This window comes from Gadus chalcogrammus, chromosome 13, assembly GCF_026213295.1.
Source record: "Gadus chalcogrammus isolate NIFS_2021 chromosome 13, NIFS_Gcha_1.0, whole genome shotgun sequence".
Taxonomy (NCBI): domain Eukaryota; kingdom Metazoa; phylum Chordata; class Actinopteri; order Gadiformes; family Gadidae; genus Gadus; species Gadus chalcogrammus.
In genome coordinates, this window is record NC_079424.1 from 12,184,667 (window position 1) to 12,212,155 (window position 27,489).

At 44.3% G+C, this 27,489-nt stretch overlaps 1 protein-coding gene across 1 annotated transcript in view; it reads right to left on the reverse strand.

Moving 5' to 3' along the window:
* suclg2 (succinate-CoA ligase GDP-forming subunit beta) overlaps positions 1 to 27,489 on the reverse strand; it is a 69,872-nt gene that overhangs the window by 26,257 nt on the left and 16,126 nt on the right. Inside the window, exons 3-9 of the mRNA XM_056606901.1 lie at positions 14,215 to 14,314; positions 13,104 to 13,194; positions 11,446 to 11,598; positions 10,272 to 10,361; positions 9,527 to 9,623; positions 7,220 to 7,381; positions 5,755 to 5,897 (exon numbers count right to left, since the gene is read on the reverse strand). Of these exons, the coding sequence (XP_056462876.1) occupies positions 5,755 to 5,897; positions 7,220 to 7,381; positions 9,527 to 9,623; positions 10,272 to 10,361; positions 11,446 to 11,598; positions 13,104 to 13,194; positions 14,215 to 14,314 (836 nt within the window). The remainder of the gene's footprint in view (positions 1 to 5,754; positions 5,898 to 7,219; positions 7,382 to 9,526; positions 9,624 to 10,271; positions 10,362 to 11,445; positions 11,599 to 13,103; positions 13,195 to 14,214; positions 14,315 to 27,489) is intronic.

A 27,489-nucleotide genomic window follows, 5' to 3' on the forward strand; every position in this document is an offset into this window, starting at 1 on the left:
TCACTCGTGCGTGTCTTAAACACACCACCACAGAGGACATAGGCCGATCAAATAGAGGTCGACTTGCCTAGATAGCCCGACCGCCTCGCGTATATATCCACCTCTCAGCAACACCGTCCATCCAGGATCTCATATTGGTTTTGAAAGGTGGAGACTGTGGTGTTAACCCCACCGCTGAAGCCCACCAACCGCCCTCTATGAGGAGGGATGGTCGCTACACCAGGGCTGGGTTTAGACATCTGCATACAGGGCGAGAGGGCCAGGCTCTGAGCCCCGAGGTGCTCAGCCGACAGCCATAGAGGACTCCTAGCCACTGGCCTTAACAGGATTTTCGCGGATCAAAGGCAGGAGGGACGAGAAGCGAGAGAAAAAGAGCGAAAAGTCAGAAAGACATAAAGGCAGCCGCATAAGAGAAGGCAAAGAAAAATACTATACCAATCCATGACAGAAAGCATGGGAGGGGGGAGAGTTTAAAAAGTATTTGCCAAGGATGTGAAAAATATATATACATTTCAATGAATATATTGCCTGGAATGTCAACACTGCCGAAATATGATATGAAATGAAAGTAAAGGAAATAGCCTTAGTCTAATTCCCACTGCAGTCCATATTAAGGGTGAGGGTTATTTTATTTTATTAATCAAAATGCACAGGAGAAATTATAAAATCAGCCAAACAATGCATCAAATAATGTGTTGCCAACGTGAAGTAAGAAATGAATACCATGCTGCTTGGAGGAGAGTTACTGCAACTATGCGATGTGCTCGGAGCGGGAGGGAGGGGAGGGAGGGAGGGAGGGAGGGAGGGAGGGAGGGAGGGAGGGAGGTAACAGGTGAGTCAACTCAGAAGCAGTGAGCCAGGAAGGAAGGAAACAGCCTGTAGTTCTGCCCAGGGGTGATAGGATGCAGTTCATTTGAAAGCACACACAATATGCTAACATGATCATAGGAGAGCGTGATTAAGGAACCCACGTAGAAACACACCCGCGTGGAGGACCCACCATGCTAGAGGCTGACCCACCATACTAGAGGCGGGCCAGGTGAAGGAGGACACATTGAGTATTGCACGTCACCTAGGGGGGGTGGGGGGGGGGGGGGTCCAACAAATGAGCAGTAGGACTGGAGGCATTGTTCTTCATGCCGTGTGAACAACCAACACACACAAACACACACTCACGCACACACACGCCCAAGGAGGGAAGGGGTTTAGTCAACTGAGCTAATGCTAACATGTTAATCTGTGCTTCTCCACCTCTCGGCGGAGGTGCAGGGTGTGTCTTTACTTTGCGATGCCTCCGCGCTCCTCACGCCTCCATCACCATCGGCAACACAGCACAGCGTGTGGAAACACTCAGCACGCCTGCAGGTGACAATTACTCCACCACACTGGAATTATTCCAAAACACACACACACACACACACACACACACACACACATACATACATACGGCCAGCTTCAAATCGGCATACAGATGTATGAGCATATTTGTCTTTGAAAATAACTATAATCCACTGAGTCAGAGCAAAGAAAAAACCCACAACAAACCAACAGCCGTAAGGCTTTGAGCAAAAATGGTTGCCAAATAAGGCATAACATCCATCCACTTTGCTCACGCAAGGCGCAGGCACCAGGCAATAACAAGGTTATTTGGCTGTTGGTATTTGCTGCCCGCTACAACCGCATGCCTACAGGTGATGTGTGGAGGGAACATCAATACATGGAGCTGTTCTGTCAACACTCCACACGTGGAAATCGAGAAAGTGGAGTCATTTTTTTTCCACAATAGAAAATGGACATGGCATACAAAGCCCATGGACGAAAAACAAAGTAGGCTCATGTGCTAGGTAGATGTGATTCAGCTGTATAGGTTATCCATAGTAATATACAAGTTAATATTTCAATGTACACAGTGTTCTGCAGGCTTCACTGCCACAATCATTTACATTTCAATTCAATTTCTTACAGCCAATGCAGATAACAGCCATTACATCACATCATATCATCATAAAAGCCGTCTCCAATGATCTCCAATGACACAATATGATTTGCTTCGGAACAAGGCGCCTAAACTGTTGCAAGAAGTGAGTCACCAATAAACGGGAGGCCCTCTGTCGCCTGCCTCTTCATTATCGCAAAAGGTTCAGTGCCCAGACTGTTCAAAACATGGACGTAGCGTCCGTGACGTCCAAACAGCAGCCAAGAGATCCATATTTGGCACATTGAGGGGGGGGGGGGGGGGGGAACTCAATGGCAGCCTCCCTGTGTCTGGCCAAAACTCAACAATATTAAATATAATACATACAAACAACATAATAATATAATACATACAACATACAAAGCTCAAAATATACACAATAGGGAGACGTTGAAGCCACTGAAATTTCTTCAACTTTCACAATGACCTTTAGGCAATACTCAGCGCTAGCCAATTACACTACAATAATATATTGCAGGGTTGGCTATAAGTGACGTTTGATCGATTTATAATTCATATATATGCTGCTATACCGCAAGACCACTCCGAAGAATACGTTTTTTATTTATGTTTTTGTTCAAAAATATCGGCCCTAATTAACTTGCTACTGCGTTAGGTTGGCTCTGCCTGCCGTTCAGCTGGCCACACTGCTGGTTCTGTCAAGCCTTTAGTGCCCACAGAGGCAGTCTTTTACCCCAACCTATCTCTGGGGCTGGCACACACACTTATCAAGGACATGGGGCTTTAGAGAAAAACAGAAGGAGCAAATGGAGAATAGAGGAGAAAACAACCAATATGACCTTTTAATGCTAAAATGGTAAGGGTATTATCATTGTTTAAGATATATTTTTATGTATTCGTTGTATTCCATAGCACCTACACATGTAGCGGCCCTCTTTAAAGAAACAAGGCTTATTCAAAGGTGAGGATTAGATTAAATCAAGCATTATAGCCATTGTGCAGTAATCTGTCCCACAACTACAGCCACAGAGAGCATACACCAAATTCCACTAAGTTTCAGTCAGGAACTTCTGTTCATGATCCCGTGCAAAAATAAGTTTGACAAATGGAGACCTTCACAGACAAAGACTCATGCTATCGTGTTGTACAGTCAGTCAAAATCAGCTCACCAGAATGTTTGTATAATTTAATTCCTGCTTATGCAACGGCGATGGGGAGTAGAAAATGACTTGAGGAAGGGGGAAAAAAAAATGCAAATTTGTTATCACAGAAGATAATTAACATTCCCTCCACAGATCAGTACAGGTCTCTCAGCTCCCCTGGTTGAAATGCTAATGCCGCTTCCAGCCATGCTCATTGTCGCTCCTGCTCTCCCTTCTCCTCCATTGGGGAGGAGCTACCTGTCACCGTCTCTGTGAGCAGCAGGCAAAGGGGAGGGGGGAGGGCAGCTGTTCCTCAGTGGGGATGAAGGAGAGGAGGATGAAGAGGAAGTGGGAGGAGACCTGGTGAGAGGAGAGTTTGGTCGGGTGGGGCTGGGCTGGCAGGGGACTCGTCATGAAGACTATTTGAAAGCCTCTGGAAACGTTCCTCGTTAGTTTTTAAACATGTTTGCCCTTGTACTGAAGGAGTTACCTGGCTGGATAGAGAGGAAAGATTCCGGCAGTTTCACCGCTTCAACAAATGTTAATTTGACCCTTTCCACTTTGCCTAGCAGCGTATGTGCATGCGTGCGTGCGTGCATATGTGTACACACACATGGACATTAGGGATGCACCGAAATGAAAATTCTTGGCCGAAACCGAAACCGAATATACTGACACAGTTGGCCGAAAGCCGAAACCGAATGTGGCTTTGGCTGTTTTTTTATTAATTTTGCTTTAATTTTTCACCATTGCATAAATCAAACAATTAAATGTCCTTTTTCGTCTTGCTTTTCAATAAATGAAAATCAATTACAAATTTGATACAAAATATTTATTTAATGCTGAACGTTTTCTAACATTCCAGCAGATCAAAAGAAGAAAGGTGAGTTTTAATCGAAATGTGCATCTTGACAATTGCGCACAATTACGCACGGGCCAAAAATATATTTTGACCTATTATTTATATTATGCGGAATTATGTGAAATTTTAGCAATGACGAGCACACTAGTATGTTGTCCGGTATGTTGCATGAAAACAAGAGTAAGGTCAATAGTTACTTTTTAAATATGCTGTTTCATTCGTCTCACATGTGTGTTTCAAACATCCCGACTAGGCGGGGCGTTTGAAACAAATGTCAACTTAGGTTCAAAGTTAAAAAACAACTAGATCATCCAACATATGTATTAAATTACACTTGTAACTAAGAGAACACACATGTGAGTTGTTGATCACATGTTGAAATTATTTGTATAAGTAACGCCATCTTTGAAAAAGACGTTTAACTGAAAAGTGTTTCAATCGACCCGGCTCTCCCCTATTTTGTTTTTAACAGGTGCGCTCGGCTCTTTTTTCATCTCCGTTTATTGTCATTTAGTTGTTTACAAGTGCATGCAGACCTTATTTCATCTCCCTTTATTGTCAGTTAGTTGTTAACAAACTTACGTGCTGCCCTTTTTTAATCCCTCTTTTTTTAGAAGCGCAACCGGCTCATTCCACACTGGTTTTTTTTTTTTTTTATTTTTTTTTTATCACAAATAAAAATGTTCAGTGTATTTTCTTCAGCCTTTTTACTCCTTCGGACAAAAACGAAAATTATGTTTCTGGCCATTTTCGGCCGTCCATTTTCGGTGGCCGAATATTCGGTGCATCCCTAATGGACATGTTTGAAACATTCATGCAAGACATTAAGCCAATGAATCGCCTGCTGGCCTGTCAGACTCTTCCTTCTAACATTTATCTCCTGATAGAAACAATATGCATCGCTGGTATATTTACTCTGGTTTACACTATGTTGCCGATGGAAACATTCCCTGTCTCCTGCTACTTATTAAACACAACGCTACACCAGTGTAGAGACTATAAACATCGACAGGAGTTAACACAACACGACTTATTGTGGGAACAGAATCATATCATCCGTGCCATACACATTCCTTATTATATTATAGATATGGGGCTGCGTAAGGTGAGTGAAATATGGTATAGAAAAATATTGCTGAAAATGTCATCACAATAAAATACAGCAAGCTGACACTTTTGTTAGGCACAGGAGTTTGTTGGTTTTTTACTGTTGGTTGCCTGACAACGTTGTATGCTTCTGGAAGTACATATGTGTGCTTTCGTTTGCGTGAGTGCACATAAGACTACCGGCGTTTAATCTGAAACTATTCTGGTGTGCAACAACAACACGTGTTATTGTAAAAAAAAAAAAAAAATACACTTCATTAAAAAAGGACCATACTGGTCTGGGTCTCCCATCATAACCATATCTCCTGGTTTCACTAAAACATCAGAGACAAATAGAATTGGTTAAAATTAATTAGAGCCTAGCATTCGCGCACCTAACACAGATGTAGACAAACGCAATATTTGGTTTTGAGAGCACTGACCAAACGCACATTGATTTAAAAAAAGTAACATTTTAGTGAAGCCAGGAGAAACGGTAATGGCGGTTGGATCATCCAGCCCTTATACTTTATATATACACGGCCTTCATAAATATACGGTGGGTTCACCTTGTACAATGAACCAACACAACTGGACGTGGAAGTATGAAGCAGCTCCACAGCACCCACCGTTTCAGTTTGCCCACATTATTTACACATTGAGAATTATATAATGAATAGGAGTCGTGTTCCCCAGACATGAGCTTGAGGTCATCGTATGAACTCTACCTTTGGGTCGGCGGTGAGCAGCTTGAACGCTTCGTACACCTGTCTCTCCTGGACTCCGCCCCCCAGGTCCAGGAAGTTGGCAGGCTTTCCTCCATGCAGGTCGATGATGTCACAGGTCGCCATGGCCAGCCCGGCTCCGTTCACTGTCGGAAGGCAGAGGTAATGAGCACGCGTAAGCATTTCAGAACGATGTGTCATCTGCAACAATGTGCATTGTCCAAGTGAGTCTGAGTGACAGTGAGCATGATAATATCAGCCCAGAAAAATACAAATATAAATGTAAAACAGTGCCAAGTACATTGCACACACTTAAGACAAGGAGCGATACTATTTAGAGCACTGATTTCAAGGCGCAAACCATCAGCAAGTAAAGAGTGCTTCTTTGTTCTGTTGATTTTGTTTTGTTTGCCTAATCATTCCGTAAACGTCGTTTCCTTCAGCTACGGATTCAAAGCCGTGGGCCGCGGACGCGACTCCACGTCTTCTAATCAGTGACATCCAACACTTTGCCATAGAGTGGATTATGGCTGGTCCTTTTTGTGCCCTTGACTTTAGAGCAGCACGCTTTGATGATGAGCGCTCTGGCTGCGCTCTTTTGCTGCCCACTGTGGCCGTTCAGCCTGGCGCCCGTGTGTGGCCCCCATGCTGAGCGACCCGACAGCCAAGTGTTTCAGTGTGCGAACCGTCCTCCCTCATTTGGTTTAGCCAAGTGAGCCTGGCTCCGGTCAGGCTCCCTGACAGAGGCCTCAACGAAAGGGAAACGTGCCTTAACAATTGTCAGTAACAGTGGTGGTGATTTATAGAGTTCTTAAGGAACCTGAAGGCCCCTAAAAACCTGCCGTTTTTGCTGTTCAAACGGGCCAGAGTTGCCATTGGCGGTGATGCCATCCACAGTAGTCCCAACAAGGGGGTGTTGAGTGGGGGTTACTTGGCTAACGGAACAGGTCTAATGTGTTTAAGGGGCTAGTGGGAGCAACTGTTAGAACCGCGGTACACCGTTAACGCTTTGATTTATGAAGAGAGAGGGGGTGCTAAATGAGAATGCTAACAATCTGCCTCACTGGAGACTTTCTGGGCGGATTACGGATAATTAGAATGCATTGGTTACGGCATCACTCCTCCTGGAGTCCTCCGGAAGCCGTTTGTAATGCCGAGCCCGGGCAGCCTTTACTTTGACTCGAAGTTTCAACCCACAACCGCCTCACTTGTGTTACTGCAATCAGAGCGCTGGACTTATATTACCCCAGGGACCCTTCAGGTGTGGCTCAAGAAGGGGTTTAAACGGCCGCTGATCACTTTTTATGGTGTGCAAGACCCCTGTGTGTGTGTGTGTGTGTGTGTGTGTGTGTGTGTGTGTGTGTGTGTGTGTGTGTGTGTGTGTGTGTGTGTGTGTGTGTGTGTGTGTGTGTGTGTGTGTGTGTGTGTGTGTGTGTGTGTGCGTGCGTGCGTCTTCCTGTGACCGTACCAAAACAGGCGATGTTTCCGTCCAGTCCGATGTATTTCAGGTCCCACTTGGCCGCCTCCGACTCGGTGGGGTCGCTCTCCGACATGTCGTCCATGGCAAACACTGCCTTTTGACGGAACTCTGCGTTGTCGTCAAAGTTGATTTTGGCGTCGAAGCAAACCACTAGGGGAGGGATCGGGAGTTGTTGGAAGGGAAGACACGACAGAGGGACACACGACAACCAGATGGATAGAATTACAAAAAAGTAGAAACAGACACTGAAACTAACATTTCTAGAGAGGAAAAATGGATACAAAACACTAGAGCTTAAACTGAAGCTGTGGATGTCCCCTCAGTCTCATTAGGCTTAATTATTTCACGGGTTGGCACACTGAGGCTTATGTTGACAACCCCCGAAAGGATGAGGCTGTACTGCTAAACAGGCATTGCATTTTTACACTTCCAAGCGATCATGCATTGCGAAGAGACCAAAGGAAGTGGTTGAGAAACATTCATCTGATATTAATTACAGAAAATAGATAATATTTGGTAGATGCAATGATTGGGAAGCACACATTGATGAATAGACACATCCATCTCTTATCAGTAATACACAGATATACTTGTTCATGGCTAACGGAAGCAAGCGGTAACTATCTGTATTTTTCCTCAAAAATCGGCAAATTGATTAGAATCAAGATTATAACTTTGTGTTGCAAAAACTATAGTCACAAAAAAGTTCCTTGCCATGTTGATCCAACTGAAAATTCCCTCGGAATGAAAGATGATCTGGCATCTGTTGATTTGAGGTCTACCAGGCACGCAGAGTATTTAGTGTTCTTTTGTGTGCTAGCCTTGGCGGCCTAGCAAAATTCATAAGGAATTATGGAACGTATCTCATCAAACTGTGATGGCAACCACTTGCACATCAGCAAGTCGTTTTTGAGAAGAAATAAAAACATCAAAGACCTGAAACATTCCAGTGTTTTGTAGCCTGTCTGGGAAGAAGTGTGCAGCGTAACCAGGTTTCAACACTGCAGACAAGACAACCGCAGGTACTAACTACGGGAGCATAACAGTTCAGGGCAAGTTCAGTGTTATTTTTCTAATGGGTGAAAACAGATGAAACCTTGCAGCAATTAGTGAGGACGGAACATTCTTCTCATGGGCATTCATGCTTTGTTTATTTCCCCCAATTTGGTGAGGAGCAAAATAATTGTTTTGGCCAAGTTAAAGCGAGCGGGACTGAAGTCTGGCAGGCTCACTCTCTATTGTCCTCAGTGATTTTTGTTTTCGTTTTTGGTAATTGCTCAAGTTGCTAAAGTTAGTAAAAATATATAAGTTGGGATTCGAACACAGAACATCGTTCCCACCATGTTCTATCACATGAAGACATGACTTATGACATTTTAAGGTGTACGCTTACTTGGATTTTTTTTTTATCTCGACCATATATGGAAGCTCTCACCTTGTACCCAGGCGTAAACATCTCATGACCGCATGCCTGGAATGTGTTTCTTCAAATAAGCGCTAACGGAGAGAGAAGGTGGGACCCTCAGTAACAGCAGTTTAACAGCGAGGAGCAAGGGGGAGCGAGAGACTTCCCAGAGAGGGATATTTGTTTCCGTTACATGTTTTGGGTATTGCTCTGTCAAGTTATTCGTCCAAACGTATCTATGTTTATTACATATTTATTCTCTGTGTCATTGATATTCTTGTCATGTTTTTATCCTCCCCACTCCAGGGACTGTTAACTGGCGTGCACAGCACACAGGATGTAAGAAACTGAAGATTGTGTGGTAGTAGACCGGGATAATACCACAATTCAGGAGCCTCTCTGAAGGGATATTAGGATTTTGTATGAATACAGTCCATGAGGGACATTGGGCAATCTCAAGCTATCTGTAGTGTCTCATTCAGTTAGTGAAAGAAGTTTGCCTGTGTTCCATTATTTAATGAGCAACATGATATGAAAAGGAGAAGTAATTCCACATTAGGTCCAATTGAAAACCAAATGAATGCTTCTAATTCAGTCACATGAGCTTTCGTGCATTTAAAGCTTTGTGAGCCTATATACTCAATCTGAATTGTAACACGATTGCATTTGCATGTACGAATAAGCAAGCAAAAAAAATGAAATGAAAATGGCATTTTATTCTAAAAAGATAAGGAAATATCACAGAGCATAATTTGAGACTACCAATGGTTCTACTAAAAAATGTGAACAAGTCTACTTATTCACAGTCAAAGAATGTATTCAGCTGCACATATTAAGCAGCACCAACGCATACCCACACTCGTATCAACCCTGAGCAGTGTACACCGTACCTTGTCCTTCGGGAGTCTCTCCCAGAGGATTCACTTCGACTTGAGTGGCGTCGACTTTCAGGAAGAGATCATAGAGCTTCTTAATCTGATCTGCCGCCTGCGAAAAGCCACACAGGACAGTAATTACCCAGGAGTTCGTCTCCCTGCCACCCGGCCCACCTCGCACAGGCAATAAAACACCGCAAACCACTTTCACCATGAATTAAGAGTGAGATTGAGGACGGATTTCTCCTCACTTTGAATGTTGCACGCACACACACACACACACACACACACACACACACACACACACACACACACACACACACACACACACACACACACACACACACACACACACACACACACACACACACACACACACACACACACACACACGTTGTTCAGGAGCTCAATTAATCATCCTACCAAAATGAAACTGCCGGTTTATAACGCAGCCCTCAGAATGTTCAGAAAGCACTGTCTAGAACACTGCAGTGCTTGCTGAATATCATGAACACCCCAAATAGTTATCTAAACTCACTTAGCCTGGCATGGGGAAATACGGCCAAACACCCCTCTGCCAGATATGACAATAGACCATCTGGTAGGGGGACTAGTAAAATGACAGTCTGCTACGAGCATCCAAATGTGAAGCGCCGTGATCCACGGCGGAGCCTTTTGTGTGAATGTCTGCTGTGTTCCAACATGCGTGTGTCTGTTCCTCTGCACCGGAGCAGTGGAAGCTTCCAGCAGCGTGCATTACCTGTCTCTCCAGAGGTCCCTTGAAACCCAAATTGGATGCCATGCGTAGTGCTTGATCCTCTCTTACTCCCTCAAATATATCGATGACTTCCTGCAAGAGAAGAGAAAACACAGGAATCATAACACGTATGTGGGACAAAGGCGTTGGTAGCCACTAGAACCGAAGGACCAACAGGTTTGAACATTTAACCTCAAATGAAAAAGACAGTGAATGTTAACGTGAAACAGAGAATACATGGCAGATTGGAGACGACACAGCGTCTATGTTTTAAATATGGGACTTTCACAGCATTGACGCTTAGAGTGATCCTCTGGGACTTAATTTCATGGGTGAAAGAAGTCGTTAAATCAACGGGGTGTGTCATTTATTTCTGTCTTTATTTGCAGTTACTTATGCTCAGCTCCACGTCGGATCCACGGCGGCTGTTCAGAGGGTTGTAAATTTCACTGTGGCAAAAGCTTTCGCTCAATGCCTCTTTGATGAGCTTGCACAGGTAACCTCGTGCGACAGAATTATTCCGCAACGCAGGATCTGGCTTCTCGGATCAACTAAATAAACAGCCAGGCCTCGCTGTTGGGCTGATGGTAAATCGCACTGTTTAGTATTTTACGAGATGCTTTCATCCCGAGCTGCTCACTGTGAATACAGATTCATGTCATTACGGAGCAGGTAGAGGTTTAGAGATACTGCGGTGAAGATGCCTGAGGCAGCTTGCGTAGATAGGGGGATGGAACCAAGAAGCTGTCAACGGGGGGCAGTGTTGGAACTACATGTACATCTCGCCCAGTGGAACCACTGACGCAGTACAACCACTGTCCCAGTATAACCACTGTCCCAGTAGAATCAATGGCCTAGTAGAACTACTGGCCCAGCAGTACCACTGGACCAACAGAGCGACGCCAAAATAGGTCTCAGTTCTTGACTCACTATTTAACCATTTGACAAAAATGTGGGTCGGCTTTACATTTCATTGTGCCAAAAAGGATCAATTCAAAAAGGTATTCCTGCCTCCCATACAGGTACACACAACAAAACAAATGGCAGTGTCTTTGCGGTGGCCATTAGGCAGCTTTGCAATAAGAACGAATGGCTGCTGTCTATCTTGAGGCCTTTGCTGATTGCATCTCTATGCCCTAAACCAATTTAAAATTGTAATGCGGCGGTATGAACTCACCTTGAAGATGAGCTCCGGGGTTCTGGCGGCCACCTCCTCGATATCCATGCCTCCCTGGGGGCTGCCCACCATGACCGGCCCGTTGCACGAGCGGTCCATCAGTATGGCGAAGTAGGTCTCGCGGGTGATGTCCAGGGCCTCGGCCACCATCACCTGGACATGGCCATGGGTCAGAAGACCATAAGGAACAACGTTGAGTGGATTGCCGAGACTGCAGATAGACGAAGGGAAGTGGGAGGATGTCGGTGTACGTGGGAACAAGGGGACCTGAATGATTGACTAACCCTGAGTTTATTCGACAAAAGTCGAATAAAAGTAAAGTTTGAGGCAGAGTCAGACAGGGAGTGCAATGAGCGAGCTGAATATGGAGCATGGCAGACACACAGCAGTGTGGATGCAGTGTTGTTCCTATTAGTCAGGGCGGTTTGATGAGACGTTTGACAAGGCCAGCCCTCCAGCTGTGTTGCTCTGCCCCACCGCGTAGGCGTCGACAATCCTCTCCGGCCAAAAGCAGAATATACAGCCTTTTCTGTCCGCACAACAACAACAACAACAACCTCATCTGCAACCATCGCTCTATCCGTGGCAGAGAATTGCTTCCCATATTGTCTGGGCTCGTCTCTCTCTTCAGACTGAACGTGTCCACATCCAGACTGATCTCCATCTCAGTAGCCTCCATCAACACCTGTGCTGCCCTCCACTCCCCGTGTCCTCTTTATTTATCCATCTCGTCTCCTGGTTCCTTCTGTGCCCTCTGACAGCGGAGCAGTGTAACCGAGCCAGGAGCCACGAGGGCTGCTGCCCTTGTTCTCAGTCGTAGTGTTGGAGAACTTTGCCCTGCTCTGTGGTGCAGTGGGATGGACAGGGGTTTCACTGGCAGGTTGACAGCGGACTACTGGTTGTTATCCCACAGGCTGGTTGTAACAGCGTCGGAGCTGGAGTACTACGTTTCGGTGGTCGATCATCGACCCTGCGGTTTAGTCATTTAGAAATTCTGCCCTTGTGCCTTTGCATTGATCTAGTGGCTGGGAATTTCCTCTGCAAAGTGACATTCGTGAGCGTGTTCCCAAACATTAAGCAGTAAGGGCAGGAGCGGAGGGGGGAGAGAGCTATGCGGCTGGCTGGTGAGAATGAAAGCAACTCTTAATGGAGAGCTCTAGGACATATTTCTGTTAAGAGGAGCGACAGGAGAGGAAAAGACTGAGGGAAAAGAGCAGGGGTAGGAAGAGATGGAGCGCAGTGGGGAGGGGGAGTGGGGGGCAGACAAGCCACAGGGCAGGGGGACTTCATTACCTGAAATGCGTGTTTTCAGGGTTTGCCGAGGCCCTTGCCGCCCGCACGGTGCGTATGTGGAAGCTAATAATTCTGCTTGTTAGAGGCACATAGAAATAGCTCTTAACTAAACACTTAGAATTCACAGTGGACATGGGTTCATGTTTTATTTATGGCCGTGGACCGTAAAACTAAATAGGAAAAACCTACAGTCGTCTACCACAGAGAAAAAATAAACCACAACAAGAGAAGCATGTTTCTTTCCATGCCATCAACAGGACGGCGGTATTGCCCTGAAAAGCACCTTGTAATGGAGGTGCAACACCACCGAAATAAAACCAAGCATGGTGTGAGAGCTGTGTGTGTGACTCAACACAGGAACTCACCGTTTTGACCTTGACTCCCTCCTTTGGTGTCTGCTTGGTGCTCAGGTTGAAGCCCAGCATCTTCTTCGCTAAGTCCCCCACCACCGTGGGACTGTGAGTGAAGGGTGAGACGTTATGAAGTCATCTTATCAACACAATGGATTTATAGTCAAGAAAGACAGATAAGCAGAGACATACATTGATTATTGCCTCCACATTTTCAGAGCACCTCTCAGGCCGAGCAGAAACTTGCAGCGATTTCCTGAGGATTAACCCGACATATATTCGGACAAAGCGTTGTAATGAAAGACTGCAGATTTCTCTTTTTCTTTCGGTTGTGCACAGCCTGACTTTTGCTATTTAGGATCATTAGCCAAGGAGGATGTCTCGAGTCGCATCTGGTTTTGTACATCATGATATAGAGAAGTGTTGCTCATCCTTTGATGGATGAGCAGAAGGTAAACCGCTGGTCGCAAACCTCCCCCAAAAGCTCATAAACTGCTACAAATACAAAAAGATAACAAACAGCGATGATGCATATCCGGTGCATCTGTCATGAATCCCTATTTTTTTTCCCCCAGATAGCGTGTTGTTAGCTTGACATTTAAAGAAACTGAACGCAAGCTGAGCCGTGTTGAGCTGTTTGGACTTTTTCAAAAGGAGAGAAAGGCAGAGAAATATTCCAGTGTGTTTACGGTGGAATACATCTGTCGCATCCTGTAATGCCGGGCTAGGACAACATAAGCCTCAGCAATAGCCCAGAACTCCATCATCCATCGAGAGGGAAAAACTCAGCAGGGGATGCATAAACATGTCTGCCAACAGTAAAAACCCACTCTCACTTTCTGTTTTTTCTTCAAAGTTTAATTGAGGGAAGATAGCAAAACAAGGACTTTGAGAACGGAGGAAATCTGTTTGTTGACAGCATAAGTAGTCCAGACTGTGTCTTTATGTCGGGGGAGTATCCTTTAGACGGCTCTTTGAGTCATCCCACTCTAAAAGCTGCAGGGGCATGAGATACAGGATTGGGGGAGATGGAGTAGGTGTGTTTGGTGAAGGACTGAAGGATCCACCTTCTAAATAGCACTCTTGTGATAGGAGAGCAGGCACACCGTTCAAAATTCATACTCACTCTTTGGTTAAGTGCACTCCACCTTTAAGGCCGCTATCGAACACGCCCTTCCCTCTGCCACCGGCTAGGATCTGGGCCTTCAGCACGATCTCCTTCGCATCTGAGGACAAGAGAAGACACGAGTTGTGATGAGCTAGATGAGCGTGTAAGTTGCAGAGAGACAGAAGCTGGGCCAATCATCCGTCATTTGTGAAACATGGCCCTCTCTTCTGCATCAGTGGATAGCGTTGGCCAACTCATCACCTTGGCTTCCCATTGGTTCTCCTGTCATCATGAAGCAGGGGACAGGAGACGGCGAGGAAGAGTGATTACAGCCTGGAGCCAACAAAATGGTCTACAGTGCAGCGCATGTCGCCAAGAGCGCCTCCTATAGTGTGTATGTATGGGTGTGTGTATATATGTACAGTGGCGTGCACAGACATTTTGGGGGGCAGGTGCTCAGGGAAAAATAAGGGCACATTAAAGTGTCATTTCGAAGTGAAGAGTGATCATTACCACTTTTCTAAAGCAGCATCCTCCTCAGTGCCATGTCTTGATGTTGATGACCTCACTATGATTGATCTTGATATATTTTTCTATAGCAAGCAGGAGAAGGTCAGAGAGCCGTTCTTCTCCACACAGACTTCTTAGTTTAGTTTTGATAATTTTCAGCTTTGAAAATTATCTCTCCACAGAAGCAGTTGTCACTGGCAATGTTTCATCGATTTTTATCATCTTCACAAAGGCAGGAAAGATGAGCCGGCCACTGTTTTCCCTCAGTATGGCAAAGATTTCTTTGAGGTCTTTTGCAGGAAAGCTGGAGTGGAACACCTTTAGTTCTGTCTTCAGCTGGTCCTCGTCTTCTCCATAGAAATCAGGATGTGGACGGCTTCCTTGGCTTCTGCGTTTGGCGTGCTTACCCAGTTGGCATGTACCGTGAAGGGGTGGAAGGACTGAATGATTCTAGCAGTGGGACTTCAGCTCCTCAGTCACAGTATCCAGAAAGGAGGCTTAGGGGGCAAACAATACACTCTAGACTCAACTCATTTATGTGTTACATCGCCGGTTGGGCAGGGCAGGGGAGTAGGTGTGTGTGGGCAGCAGCTGTGAACTACAGCTGCAACGCGCCTCCGTTTGTGTCCGCTCTGCGTTCACGTTGACAAAGGAAGAGAGTTGTGTGCGAGGAGGGGGGGGCATATATATTGGGCCATTATTATCACACGTTTTTAATTGTCGAGCCTTTATAGATGATAATGTCGGCATGGGCCACATACACTGTTAAAAAAAAAAAAAAAATTAAAAAAAAATTCTGATTATTTTATTTTTTTCAAAAGGGCACTTGATTGGGTCAGGGGGCAAAGGGCAGGTGCTATAGCACCACCTTGGGTCTACCTTTGCACGCCACTGTATATGTATAAATATATAAACCTTATTCTTAATTATAAAACAAAAAGGAATACTGGAAAGCTACAATGATGACAAATGCCTGTTTATGTAAATACGAAATATAAACATCCATCCTTCCTCATGGCGAGATTCCTTTTGCAGATTTGCTTTTAATTGAATTAATTAAAAAAGACTCTGGCAAATGCCTTCAAGTGACAGGCTTACATCTGTGAGGTCTTGAATTTGCTTTCTTTATGTGACAAGCAACCAATTAAAACTTAAGTATTTATTTTATAGTGATCCACAGACAAAATATTGTTTGAGCATCAAGCAGCAAAATGATGGTATCTAATTGTGAAAAATTATCTAAAAGATTATTGATACAAACGGAAAATTTATTTTATCCATCGACTAATTGATGAATCAACTAATCGTTGAATTCGATGTAGGCAGTGGCAGTACAACACATAGATCTTACATGATGACCTTGGTTACGGAGGCACCTTGCATCAACTCTTACCAAAAGCCGTCACACCCGCACCCGCCCAGGGAGAAGTAGTCCTTAAAGGACTACTTTCCAGCTTCCTGACCACAGCCTCTCCATTCAAATGGAGCAATAAGTACACTTGATGGGATCTTGGTTCTGCTACAGCTATCATTATCTAGGTGGGGGGAAAACTGTTCTCCTGACAGGTGCTTGGCATCAGGCTGGGCGGTAGAGACGGAGTGAGTGCTCTCGCCGCACCACGCCGAGCCCCGTAAAGACACCTTGACCTTGGGCTGGAGAGCCCCCTCGCCCGCCCCCGACTTGGTTTCCGCCTGGCTGGCGTAGGGCCGGAGGAGCGCAAGGCGTCGAGAGACATTAACATAAATATGGCTTTAAAAAGCCCACATAGACTCCGTATTGTTATTAGCGAGGACAAGAACCAGGGAAAATGGCCTCTGACAGAGCCACTGAGATTAAACTAACACTCCATTAGTGAGGCATTTGTGAGCTTAGCGGCACGGAGAACAGTGGAAATGGACAGAGGAAAAAAAGGGGACTGGATCCAGACCGAAAGGGAGAAAACGAGGTGTGCAGATATGCAGGGGACTCGGGGAGAAATGATAAATTAATAAATATGTTAATAAAAAAAAAACTGCTGCCGCGCAAAATTAAAAATGAGTTCAAAGCGAGATGAATAAGAGTCCTGCAGGCATGTGCACCAGAGGGGGACGCAAGAAGGAAATGGCTTTTTGTAAAAAAAAAAAAAAAAAAAAAAGACACAATACAAGATTGGATAGCTTGATTGACCTTAAAAAATGTACTAAGAAAAATAGGTAGATATATATATATATAAAGAGCATGTTATTGTAAAAAATTTAGCTCAAGAGCTATGCTTTTTGCAAAGAGGGGCAATGGGGTGTGAGAGGCAAATGTTAATGCCTTTGACAGAATTTTATGATTAATCTCACAGCAAGGTCTGAAACAATACTAACGACCCATAAATGGACAAAGAAAACATGATCATGCTGTAAAATAAAACAATAAATAAAACAATACCCATCATTCAAATTAAATCTTCAATGTGACGAGGAACAAAAAACCCCAAAAATGATATATACTTCTACTTTAAGACAGTTCCATTGGGAGACATTATGCAATCATCACGGTATGGGGAAGGCAATGAAATGCTCAAAGATCAGAGGGGGCACTTTGCCTGGTACAGAGCAGCACACGGGAAAAGGCCTCAACCATCAAAATTAAGTTCATTGCCTAATTACAGTGGAGGAGTAGTGGCGATGGAGCTTAGCATAAAAGAAAATAAAAAAATAAATCCCTGTAACACTCAAGCCAAACACTGCTGTGATGCAATGACAATTAAGGTCACACGTCTGGAACTAAATAAATGAAGACACCTTTGAGCAGTAGGTTCCCTGTGTCAAATTTCGCTCTGCTCAGATGATACAGTATTAAATCTGAATAGTAAAGGCGAAAGTCAGGCAACCTTAAAGAAACCGAATGGGTCCAGACGGCAGACTATTGTGAACACGGAAAGCGTTTTAAACACTGTCTGCAGGGATTGGAGACATGTTAAATTCAGTATGGCTTAAGTCACTTTATTTTAGGAGCTCAGCACTGCAGCTCGAATATTTGGGAGAACAAAAAAGCCAAAAAGGATGGAAAATATCCTTGTTAGGTCGATGGGAGGTAACTGCACGTGCATTTCTTTGTGCACAACCACTGTGAGGGGACGGCGATTTTCCTCTCCATTTAAGTTTCCATTTCATGGGGACACGCAGGCACCCGGGGGGAATTAACATCATGCAGCCACTCCCATCTCATCAGCGTAACAGGGTCATCCACACACTCTACTCACTTTCTAGTAATGGGTGCAAATCAACTCCCAATTTCCTGGCCAAACGACAGCGGCTATCGCTTAAGTAGATCGCACTTCTGCCACAGCATGTCTTCCTATCACTTCTGTGTTGCGACTTTATTTGCATTTTTCCAAGGGCCTTACTCCTGTTCCACGCAGCCTCGGGGACGCTGGAGACTCCACAGGTCTGCTCTGTAATTGAGCCTGAGAGGCTGTGCAATAAGGAGGATGCTGAGCATCAAGAGACAGAGAGACAGCGAGACAGGCTGTGCAACAATCTTCAGAGACCAAGATGTGAATACTGTTGGCATATAGAGAGAGAAACGGAGGGAGAGGGAGGGAGGGGAGACGGGGCCGTGGCTTTCCCAGTATGCATGCTTGCTGTAATTAAAGTAATGTGGCGGCTAAAAGGAGCAGACTAATCAAAGTCTTTGGGAGGGTGCCGAAACAAACACACAAAGAAAGTATTAGCAGTGGAACGAGTCAACAAATAACCAGGGGGATACTGAATAGGACTTTCAAGCACCTAATTATTATGCTTTTAATTGAAAATACCATTGACTTTAATGAATGGTAAAAGGATGCAAAGCATCTGAACATTTAATTGTCTAAAAATACATATTTTGTGTTGCAAGATTAAATCTGTTCTGAGGGATTCCAATCCGTATTCTGAATATAAAGGACAATACCATTTTTTTCATTGCAAAATATTAAAGGCCTTAATACAAGGAGTATTTTAATCAAAAAAAGACTGAAAGAATAAAGTTCTATAGTCATTTGGAATAATTATGTGGTCTTTTGGTTGGCAAAAAGCAACAATTCTATATTCAATCCATTATCTATAGGAAACAAAGTTTAGCCTGGATGCAGGTTAAAAGTTATTTGGACAGAAGATCTCAAATGAAAGTATTTTTATGATTGAATAATATTTATACCTCAAACCATAAACCCAAGCTGTAATGTCCATCCGGTAGGTAAATAAAAAATAAAAAGAGTCATTTGTCAGCTGAAATTAATATCCAAAAACGTATTGCACTTAAAATGACAGGACACTTGTTTAACAACCTTCCTCAAATCGCCAAGAAATGTACCATTAATAAGCCCACCATAAACTTTTAACATTTTATACTCCAGAACTTAGTAAAGGTCAAAGAAAGAATAAAATAAAAATTCAAGCAGCGATACAACATGATGAATAAAATATGGATATAGGCATTTAACTTCCCGCACAGCAGATAATGGCTACAGGGCATGTTGTCGAGTCAGGAAAGGTTGTTAAATCTACGGCCTCCATGAGTCCCCCATGCCATAGGGATATATCTATATATGGCTAAATGCAGTTCTTTAAAAACCATACTAGAAAAGAAGCAACAAGTTGACTGAATTGCCTTGACATTTTGACAGACATCTTGACATTTCTGATCCCTTGGCCCAACTTGTCTAACAATCTCCCTCTTAAGGCTACCTTCTCACCTCAAACGTACCTGCTTAAACCCCCTTCTTCACTTTCTCTATAATGATGGCAGCGCTATGGCATAAAGTATCCGTGTCCTAAAGCCGTGCCAGCGACCTCGGTGCATGACACCTCCGCAGGTCATAGTCCGTTTAATGGCCGAATCCAAGCTCACGGAAGTATAGCGCCCACCTGGGGTCAAACGTACCAGGCACTTTTAATGACACCCTAGGATAGACCCGAGAGTGGACTGGTTGACTTGTCTCGGGAGTGGCCATTTATTTATTTATTTTCAATTCCAGTTCCGCTGTTCAAACATGATGATTATAAACGTTATCAATACCATTTGGAAATTAATAATGGATTGAATTTATATAGCGCTTTTCTAGACACTCAAAGACGCTTTTTACAGGGAAGGGGAAACCTCAGTAACCACCACCAGTGCGTAGCACCCACTTCTACACACTCAATTCAATTCTCTGCATTCAACCCATCCAATGCTAGGAACTTGTTGCAGTGTGATGCCTGCCACACAGGGTAGCGCCAGGGAATCAATTCAAGATGTTGTGCTCCTACCTTGGTTATAGGACATGCAGGAGTGCTTACTGGCATGTTTTGTGGTGTGGGGGGGGGGGGGCACCCAGAGGATACTCACTTGAATAAAGGGAGAACGTACAAACTCAACACAAATACCTCCCCCCGCCTCCGGGGTTTGAACCAAGAACCTTCTTGCTGTGAGGCAGCAGAGCCAACCACTGTGCCACCACACAAGACATTACTTCCAAATGGTTGGGTTCTTGTTGGAGACACCACGATAGCTCCAAGGCACCATTTTAGAGAAATATAATGAAATTGTGCCTCCCTTTCCCTTATGTGTTTCCATTTAAACTATATAATATGCAACAAACCAAACCCTACTCCATTGTGAAGGCCATCAGCATGCGTTGGTGGTTGATAATGTTAACCAATGGGCAAGGCTGTTCCAAGGTGATTGTTTCATTCGCCAGTAATAAAGTTTTGAATTCTTGCACGTATGCACTTGAACAGCCTGAGTTTATGCAAAGTGAGGTCATAACAAATAATAGGCTACATGTGCATTTCTTCTGGCATATTAGTATCATCGTAATTTGACGGGAAGGATGGGTAAGGAATAATTCCATGTCCTACCCAAACCACATGAATAGGTTAGGGTGCGTAATGAGGAGGTGGAAACACTAAGCCGCTTATAGAAATGAGCTCTCTGAAAGACGGGCCTCTACCCTCCAAAGCCTATTTACAGCCGTTAAGAAAATTTCAGATGCAGAGGCTTTTCAAGTGAGGAAAGAACTTGAGTGAGCTAATGCATACAATGACTTAAAGGCCCCGCAAAAAAGAAGCCTATTAATTTGCCTGATTGTTTTAAGTGTGCACCTGACTGCATGTTGATTAAGGATCAAATGGTTTTCGCTTATTCACGGGCATGCAGGCGCGTACCTACGTCTGTCTTGACGCGACCGCAAGCGCATATAAATCTTGGGATATTAAAAAGGCAAATATGCCATTGTGCATGCGCGCCTTCCTGCCCATGTTAACGACCTTGCACTTCCAACGAGGCCCTCCATGCATCCCCCCCCCCCCCCCCACCTCCACACTTTTGGACAGCGTGGTGACACCTTGGCAGTTCGGAACATCAAGATGAAAAACAAACAAAACAAACGTAAAAACCCTGCATGCTCACATCAGCTCAGTTAGCACCTTCAGAGGTACCAGGGCTGTCAGCTGGAGCCCCGCTAGGCCAGGGGGGTGGCGGGGGTGGTAGGTGGACTTTTCCCCCAAACCAGCCCCTGCCAACTGAGTGCCCTCAGTTTTTCCCCTTCACAGTCTGATCAAAGTGGTTCCCATTGTGCTCCCGTGGCACTGTTTGCTAAAGAGATGGGTCTGGAGAAAGGAAAGAGGGTGTGGATCATAATTGGAATATTTCAAATTCCCGTTTTGTGTTTATTATACTAACCCCGTGATAAACATTGAATGGCAGATGTATCTTTTTGTGAGCGATGCAACACACTACAAAAAGAAAGTGGACTCGAAAATTGGAAGCCTAATAAAGGGATAGTTAAAAGGAAATGAACCAAAAAGGTCAGACTTGATAGCCAATCAGCGATGAGCTTGACCTGACGTCACTGGCAGAAAGACAGAGGACAGGCGCTCAGCAGGTCCGCAGCGCTCCGCAGCTGATATGGAGCGCCTGTAGTTGGTGTCCTGATGGGAGATCCTGGCCCCAACCCGGGCTAGCAGGTCATCGAAGATGGCCCCAGTCAATTGAAAATATCGCTGGAACCGGCCGTCATCCAGGCGGAGTTCCTGGAGGAGTTGGTGAAACTCAACCAGCAAACTCCCACAACAAATACAGCGCAGCGATGGTGGTGATCTCAGCCATGTTTGTGGAGCAAAAGAAAGGTAGGAAAATAAGTTTTGGGCGGGCTCATCTAGCTGCGTAGGTGCGTTGAACCATTTTTGTGACACACAATGATCAAGCGGCAGGTTAGGCGCGTGTGGCCATACGACCCTCCATAGAGTTCCTAATCCATCATTTGTATTTTATCGTCTTCCTCAGACGCTTTTGTACGAGGACCCGTCACACTACGTAAACCTGTAGCCTATCAGCAGTGAGAAGGGCTGCAGTGGCTCAACCGACCTTGAAGATGGGTAGGACAGACTGCTGTAACCGTCTTTGTGTGACAAACCACTTAAAACGTATTTATAAATTAAAAACGAAAACTTCTGTATGATCAAGGAAGAATTCAACCAAACAGATTAAATTCCATTTAAAAGAAAAAAAAAAGTGTTTTCAGGAGAAAAGTCAATGTATACAGTCTTCAAAATTAGGATGCAATGTCCATCGTAAAATATGTCTCTTTCGCTTAAATTGTATCATTACTGCGCACAGAAAGTCCATTGAATTGAAGGAGAGAGGACCATATATGACCATTCTGAAAAAAAAAAGCGAATGAATGCGGTGCGAAAGCGAAGAGGCATAAAGCAATAGGGAGAAAAAAATGAATTGTATTCCTTCTTACAAATTTACTGCTCAATGGAGCATGGAATAGCCCTAATAAAACATGCAATTTAGGGCCAACATTATCCAAATAATGGCTCCATCACAAAGCAAGAGTTCGCGTATTGCATTCTGCTGAAACAGTGGGTGCCAAAAGCATGAATAATTGTAATGTGCCGCCCTGCCATATTGATACTCATCCGGCGCCAGGAATCCAAAATTACATTTTGATTTGTGGGGTCCCAAAGCATTGTGCCTCTTGCACAAAGCACTGCCTTGACAAAATAAATAAGAAAACACCCTACTGTGGTTTGATATTGAGAAAGAGTAGAACAAAATAAATAAAAGCTAATTACCAATAATTTGCAGAACATCGAGTTGCCCATTTCGTTGGTTCAAGAACTTTCTTTATGCACCCTACTTTAAAAACACAAAACATTCATAATGCTGTTTTTCGTGTATACATGCATGACAGCATTGCATCTATGGTTTTTCCAACCCTTTGGACTAGCGGGTTGCAGCTGTGTGCTTTACATAGGTCTGTGGGCGTTTAACATGCACACGGACACACAAAATGGCACTCAGGGAATTGGCATTGGGGGAATAACTATAATATCTGCTGGCGTAGGCATACAAACAAAGACTAATGAAACAAGGGATGATGTTATAGTTGAGCCAGTGGCTCTTCTTTCAACGAACCTCAGCCACCCAATCAGCATTGGGGAGATTAAGTAAACACATCAGTCATGCTAAACATGTCGATTAACGATCAGATCATTTGAAGACGAAGCCTTTGGGTGTGGCTGGGAAAATGGAAATATCTGAGAACAAAGAGCTTTCCCCCCCACTCAAGTTCAACACTCAGATGGAAGGTCTGACCTGCCTACTAAACAAAAGTTGTGGTGGAGTAATTTGACAATTTTCTTTCTCTATCCGGATATCATGATTGTTCAAAGTTGATAAATGAGTTCCAAATGAAGACACGTTTTTTTTTTAATCAGTTGGCTTGTCAGTCTTAACGGAAAGATTCAGAGAACAAAAGGAAATCAAAAACAAAGGATTCCCGGTACAAAAGTTACATGTAGGTTTAAAGCCAGATAGCATCTGCAACAAAACCATGAACCGTGGCCCTTTTATGACCATAGCGTTCCAAATTGAAATAGCCCGCCGGCTTCCCACCAGCAAGTACAAACACAGCACAGCCCAACAATTACCGGATTAAAAGGCTCCGATGCCTAGCAAGTACCTACAGAACCGACTGTTCTCCCACAAACGTGGCACTCATCAACTCACAACATGCTGCGTTGCGTGTCGTTCTGAGCCAAACGCCTGAATCAACACGACAACATGGCTCCGCGTGGACACCCAGTGAGCCACGCAGAAGACCCACCGCATCATACATGTATGAGGAAGTCCTTTGTGCTGTGCGTGGTGGTGCCTGCAGTCGTGTTGAGCAGTGCTTCCAGGACAGATGGTACCGGCTAGGTGGCGTATGTGGCAGCGAGAGAAGCATATGGTTCCCTCTAGATGATTTTGCACACCAGTGCCATGCCAAGTCAGAAGTGTAAACGCTTCTATTTTTTCCCCCCTATTGCCAGAGAAAACGGTGATGCTGAATCACTGGCGACATAGTGTGATTTTGACCATGGTACAACAGCGGCGTCAACATAATGTTGCTCAGCTTCGGGAGATAATTACAACAACATTACTTGCAACTGCGACAAGAGGAGGAAAAAAAAATAACTGTTCAGAGTTCGACATCTGTGAAATAAGAGCTGCGAAAAAGGTCAACTCCTAACTTGTAATATCAGAAAGCATCCAGAAAGAAAATGTAAATGGCTACTGATGAACAGGGAATCTTTCAGGAAGATAATGAAAGGCTAATCACAATCAAATAACACCGCTCACGACATCAGGTGACATTTAAGGAATAAGTGGAGTGTGCCGAAATTCACAACCCACCAAAATGAAGATGGATTTTTCTTGATTAGTTCGTAGTCACTGCAGTGAGAGGGAACATTTTCCCAGCCGCTGACCCACAGCACTGTATTGATGTTTTTTTTTATGCTTGATCAAAATCATTCAGAATTTTTGAGTTGTAAGCAAACTAACGAAAGCGATATATTTACCCAGACAAGAAAAGGTCAAGCACTATATAAAAAGGCATGTCTGGCTCAAATAGCGAATACTAATAAGTAACCATATAAAGAATAACTCTTATTTCTAGGAATTGTCTGAAGCCCTGACAGACGGAAGACATTGATGATAAACAACGTATTGTAAGACACTTCTAGAGACATACACACACACCTGTTTCATCAAAGACTTGGTTAATGTCAGGGCATCGTCATATTATGCGGTGAGCGGGCATATCAAACCAACCATCTTTCTAATAAGCTCACAAGAGATTTGATAGTGGTGTTTAAAAAAAACGCTCTGTTTACACTGAATATTCATAACCCGCTGAAATGATTTCTACCTCTGTTAATTGTGATTCTGGCAGTCAGCCTTTGCTGAATAAGTAGCATCGGGGCTAAGGGACACAGGTAGACTGTGGGGGGGAGGGGGGGTGAAAGAGCAATACGGATTATGAGTATACATGGAAATTAGAAACAAGAGCTAGAGACAGATAAGAACAAACTTTGAGGTGATGTGAAACGCCTGGGTCCTGAAAGCCTCCCAACATCGCACAAAGATAAATAGAGATGTATTCCTAGCTTATCCATGTCCCTTTTTGGTTTGTGTTGACGCCAAGCGAGAAGACCCTCAGATGACAAAATAACCAGCAAACTTCTTCCCCCTTTTCCTTCCATGCACAGACAAATTGCCTCAGTCAGAATAACACATTCTATTTCTGACAGGGCTAGTCGGCTCATCCCCACAGCCACAACCACCACCAACCCAGCATCACAAAACGTGGGCAGAACGTAAATGAAAAAAATAATGAATTGAACTGAAAGCGAAGCAAAAAAATAAATAAAGACATTGTCGTTTTCTGTGGCGAGCAGGTAATATATTTTACAAATTTGGAAAATAATCAAATAAATAAATAAAAAGACGTTACACCCATTCATCAAACAATTGTCAACATGTGGTGGCGATAAGGATCTGATGCAACACGCTCGCCATCTCCGTCTCGTCAATCACCGGCGAGCAGACAGCCGACACAAAGCGAGGAGGGGAGAGGCAAAATATGGTTTTGATTTGGAATTCACACTGAGAATCCATCAAGATTTGCGTAACAGATGCATCTGTCAAGCGGATGGCGACACACAAAGTAGAGCATATAATCACACTCTCATTGGCGGTGGCTCGGCACAGGTGTGCGCATGTGCGTCCCGACGCGCACGTCTGCACAGCAGTGCACATCTGATGACTATAGGAAACAAACCTATAGTCATCACCGGGTTATTTCCTTCCTCTTCTTGCAGATATATCTGTACACCTCGAGTTAGCCGATAGGTGTACATTTAAAAAAGAACGGGTCTAAAGAGAACTCAGTCTTGCAAAGACTTATGCTGCATGTCATTTTTAATAAGGAGTCTATATATTATTAAGGGGCTTCATCCGAAAAAAGGTGCAGATTCTCCTCTGCCGTACAAAAAAAAAAGATACACATAGCTATCAAGATCCATATGCATGACTCATGAAATATTCAAATGAGGACCATTGAATCAAGGTGCCGTGAGGCAACGAGTCGGCACGGAAGTGCGCACATCGCCTACGTTTTGCTTGAGAAATGCTTAAATTAATTGCAAGACAGAACATTTCTGCTCTCATCCCTCTGCCAGTGCTACGGCACCCTTTTGTGCCCCGCAAGCTGCGAGTATTCAGGCGAAAAAAATAAATGAAGATTCCTTCGCCACTACAACCACTTCTATCGAGTGGCCCAACGCACACACTCGTCCCAGTCAGACTAACCTGGTGAGAGGACACAGATATAATATACAAGCATATTTAGATCTAGTAGAGCCCATGATTGAGACTGTTCACTTTAGCAAGAGGTGCCCTCCTTCAAATCCATGAATGCACTTGCATGCGTTAGCACAAGAAAAAAATGCCTGGGTTCATGAAAAGCCCAAGTGGGTCATTAGCTCGGAGAGACAGCAGGGGCACAGTGTCGTTCACTGTGTCCTTCCATCGGGGAACAGAGAGAAACAAACAGGCTTATCAGATCCTGCCCCCGCTTAGCTCACTCAGTGTGGGCCCAGTGAAATCGACTGCACTTTCCATGAGCCATTAGCATGCTATGAGGAACCCATCTGCTCCCAATGCCTACTCCTAACTAGCACTCGTCAGCCGTGGCTCAGGCCAGTGATGATCCATATCAGAACCCTGTGGTAAAAACATAAATGATACTTTCCAGATTTTTCCCAGAGACATGACACTTGAAAGAGAAAGGAGATCTTTTTAGTCACCTCTGGCATCAGAATAATCAAGACCAAGCTGACTTTGTGGAGGGTGGAGAAATAAATGAGCGAAAGTTTGTGTATTGTTTATACTGCTGTTCGATGCAAAGCAGCAAGTTCAGCACTCACTCACGTGATGCGAGTAGTTTGAAGAATTACGACGGCATAACAGTTCCTCACATAAATCAATTGGACAGCTCACACAACCACCCACACACATACACACCCACACACCGACCTGACCAGTGTGAAGCACCCCCACATCACCCATGTCAGCACGGACGGACGGATGAACCGAGTGGCTGAATTTAAGGGGGAATACCTCTCCATCATCCTGAGCTCACCAAAAATACAAATACAAACCTCTCACAGCAGGTGACCTGGCAAAACCAAGCCGGATCACATTGGTGTTACCAGATGTTTATTTGTTTTATCTCACTCTTTTCTCTCCACCACTCTTACCAGTATGAACGGTGTATTAAACCTGAGAGCGGATGTTACACTCACAGTTCCGCTGTGTTAATGCACCTTGTGCTTTTTGGCCGTAAAAGAGCTCACGATTATCGGTATCACTGCCTCGCCTGCAAAGGTCTTTCTTAGAGGAGAAGAATATAAATGTGATCAATGAAACAGACTTTTTGTGCGGTTGAGGTT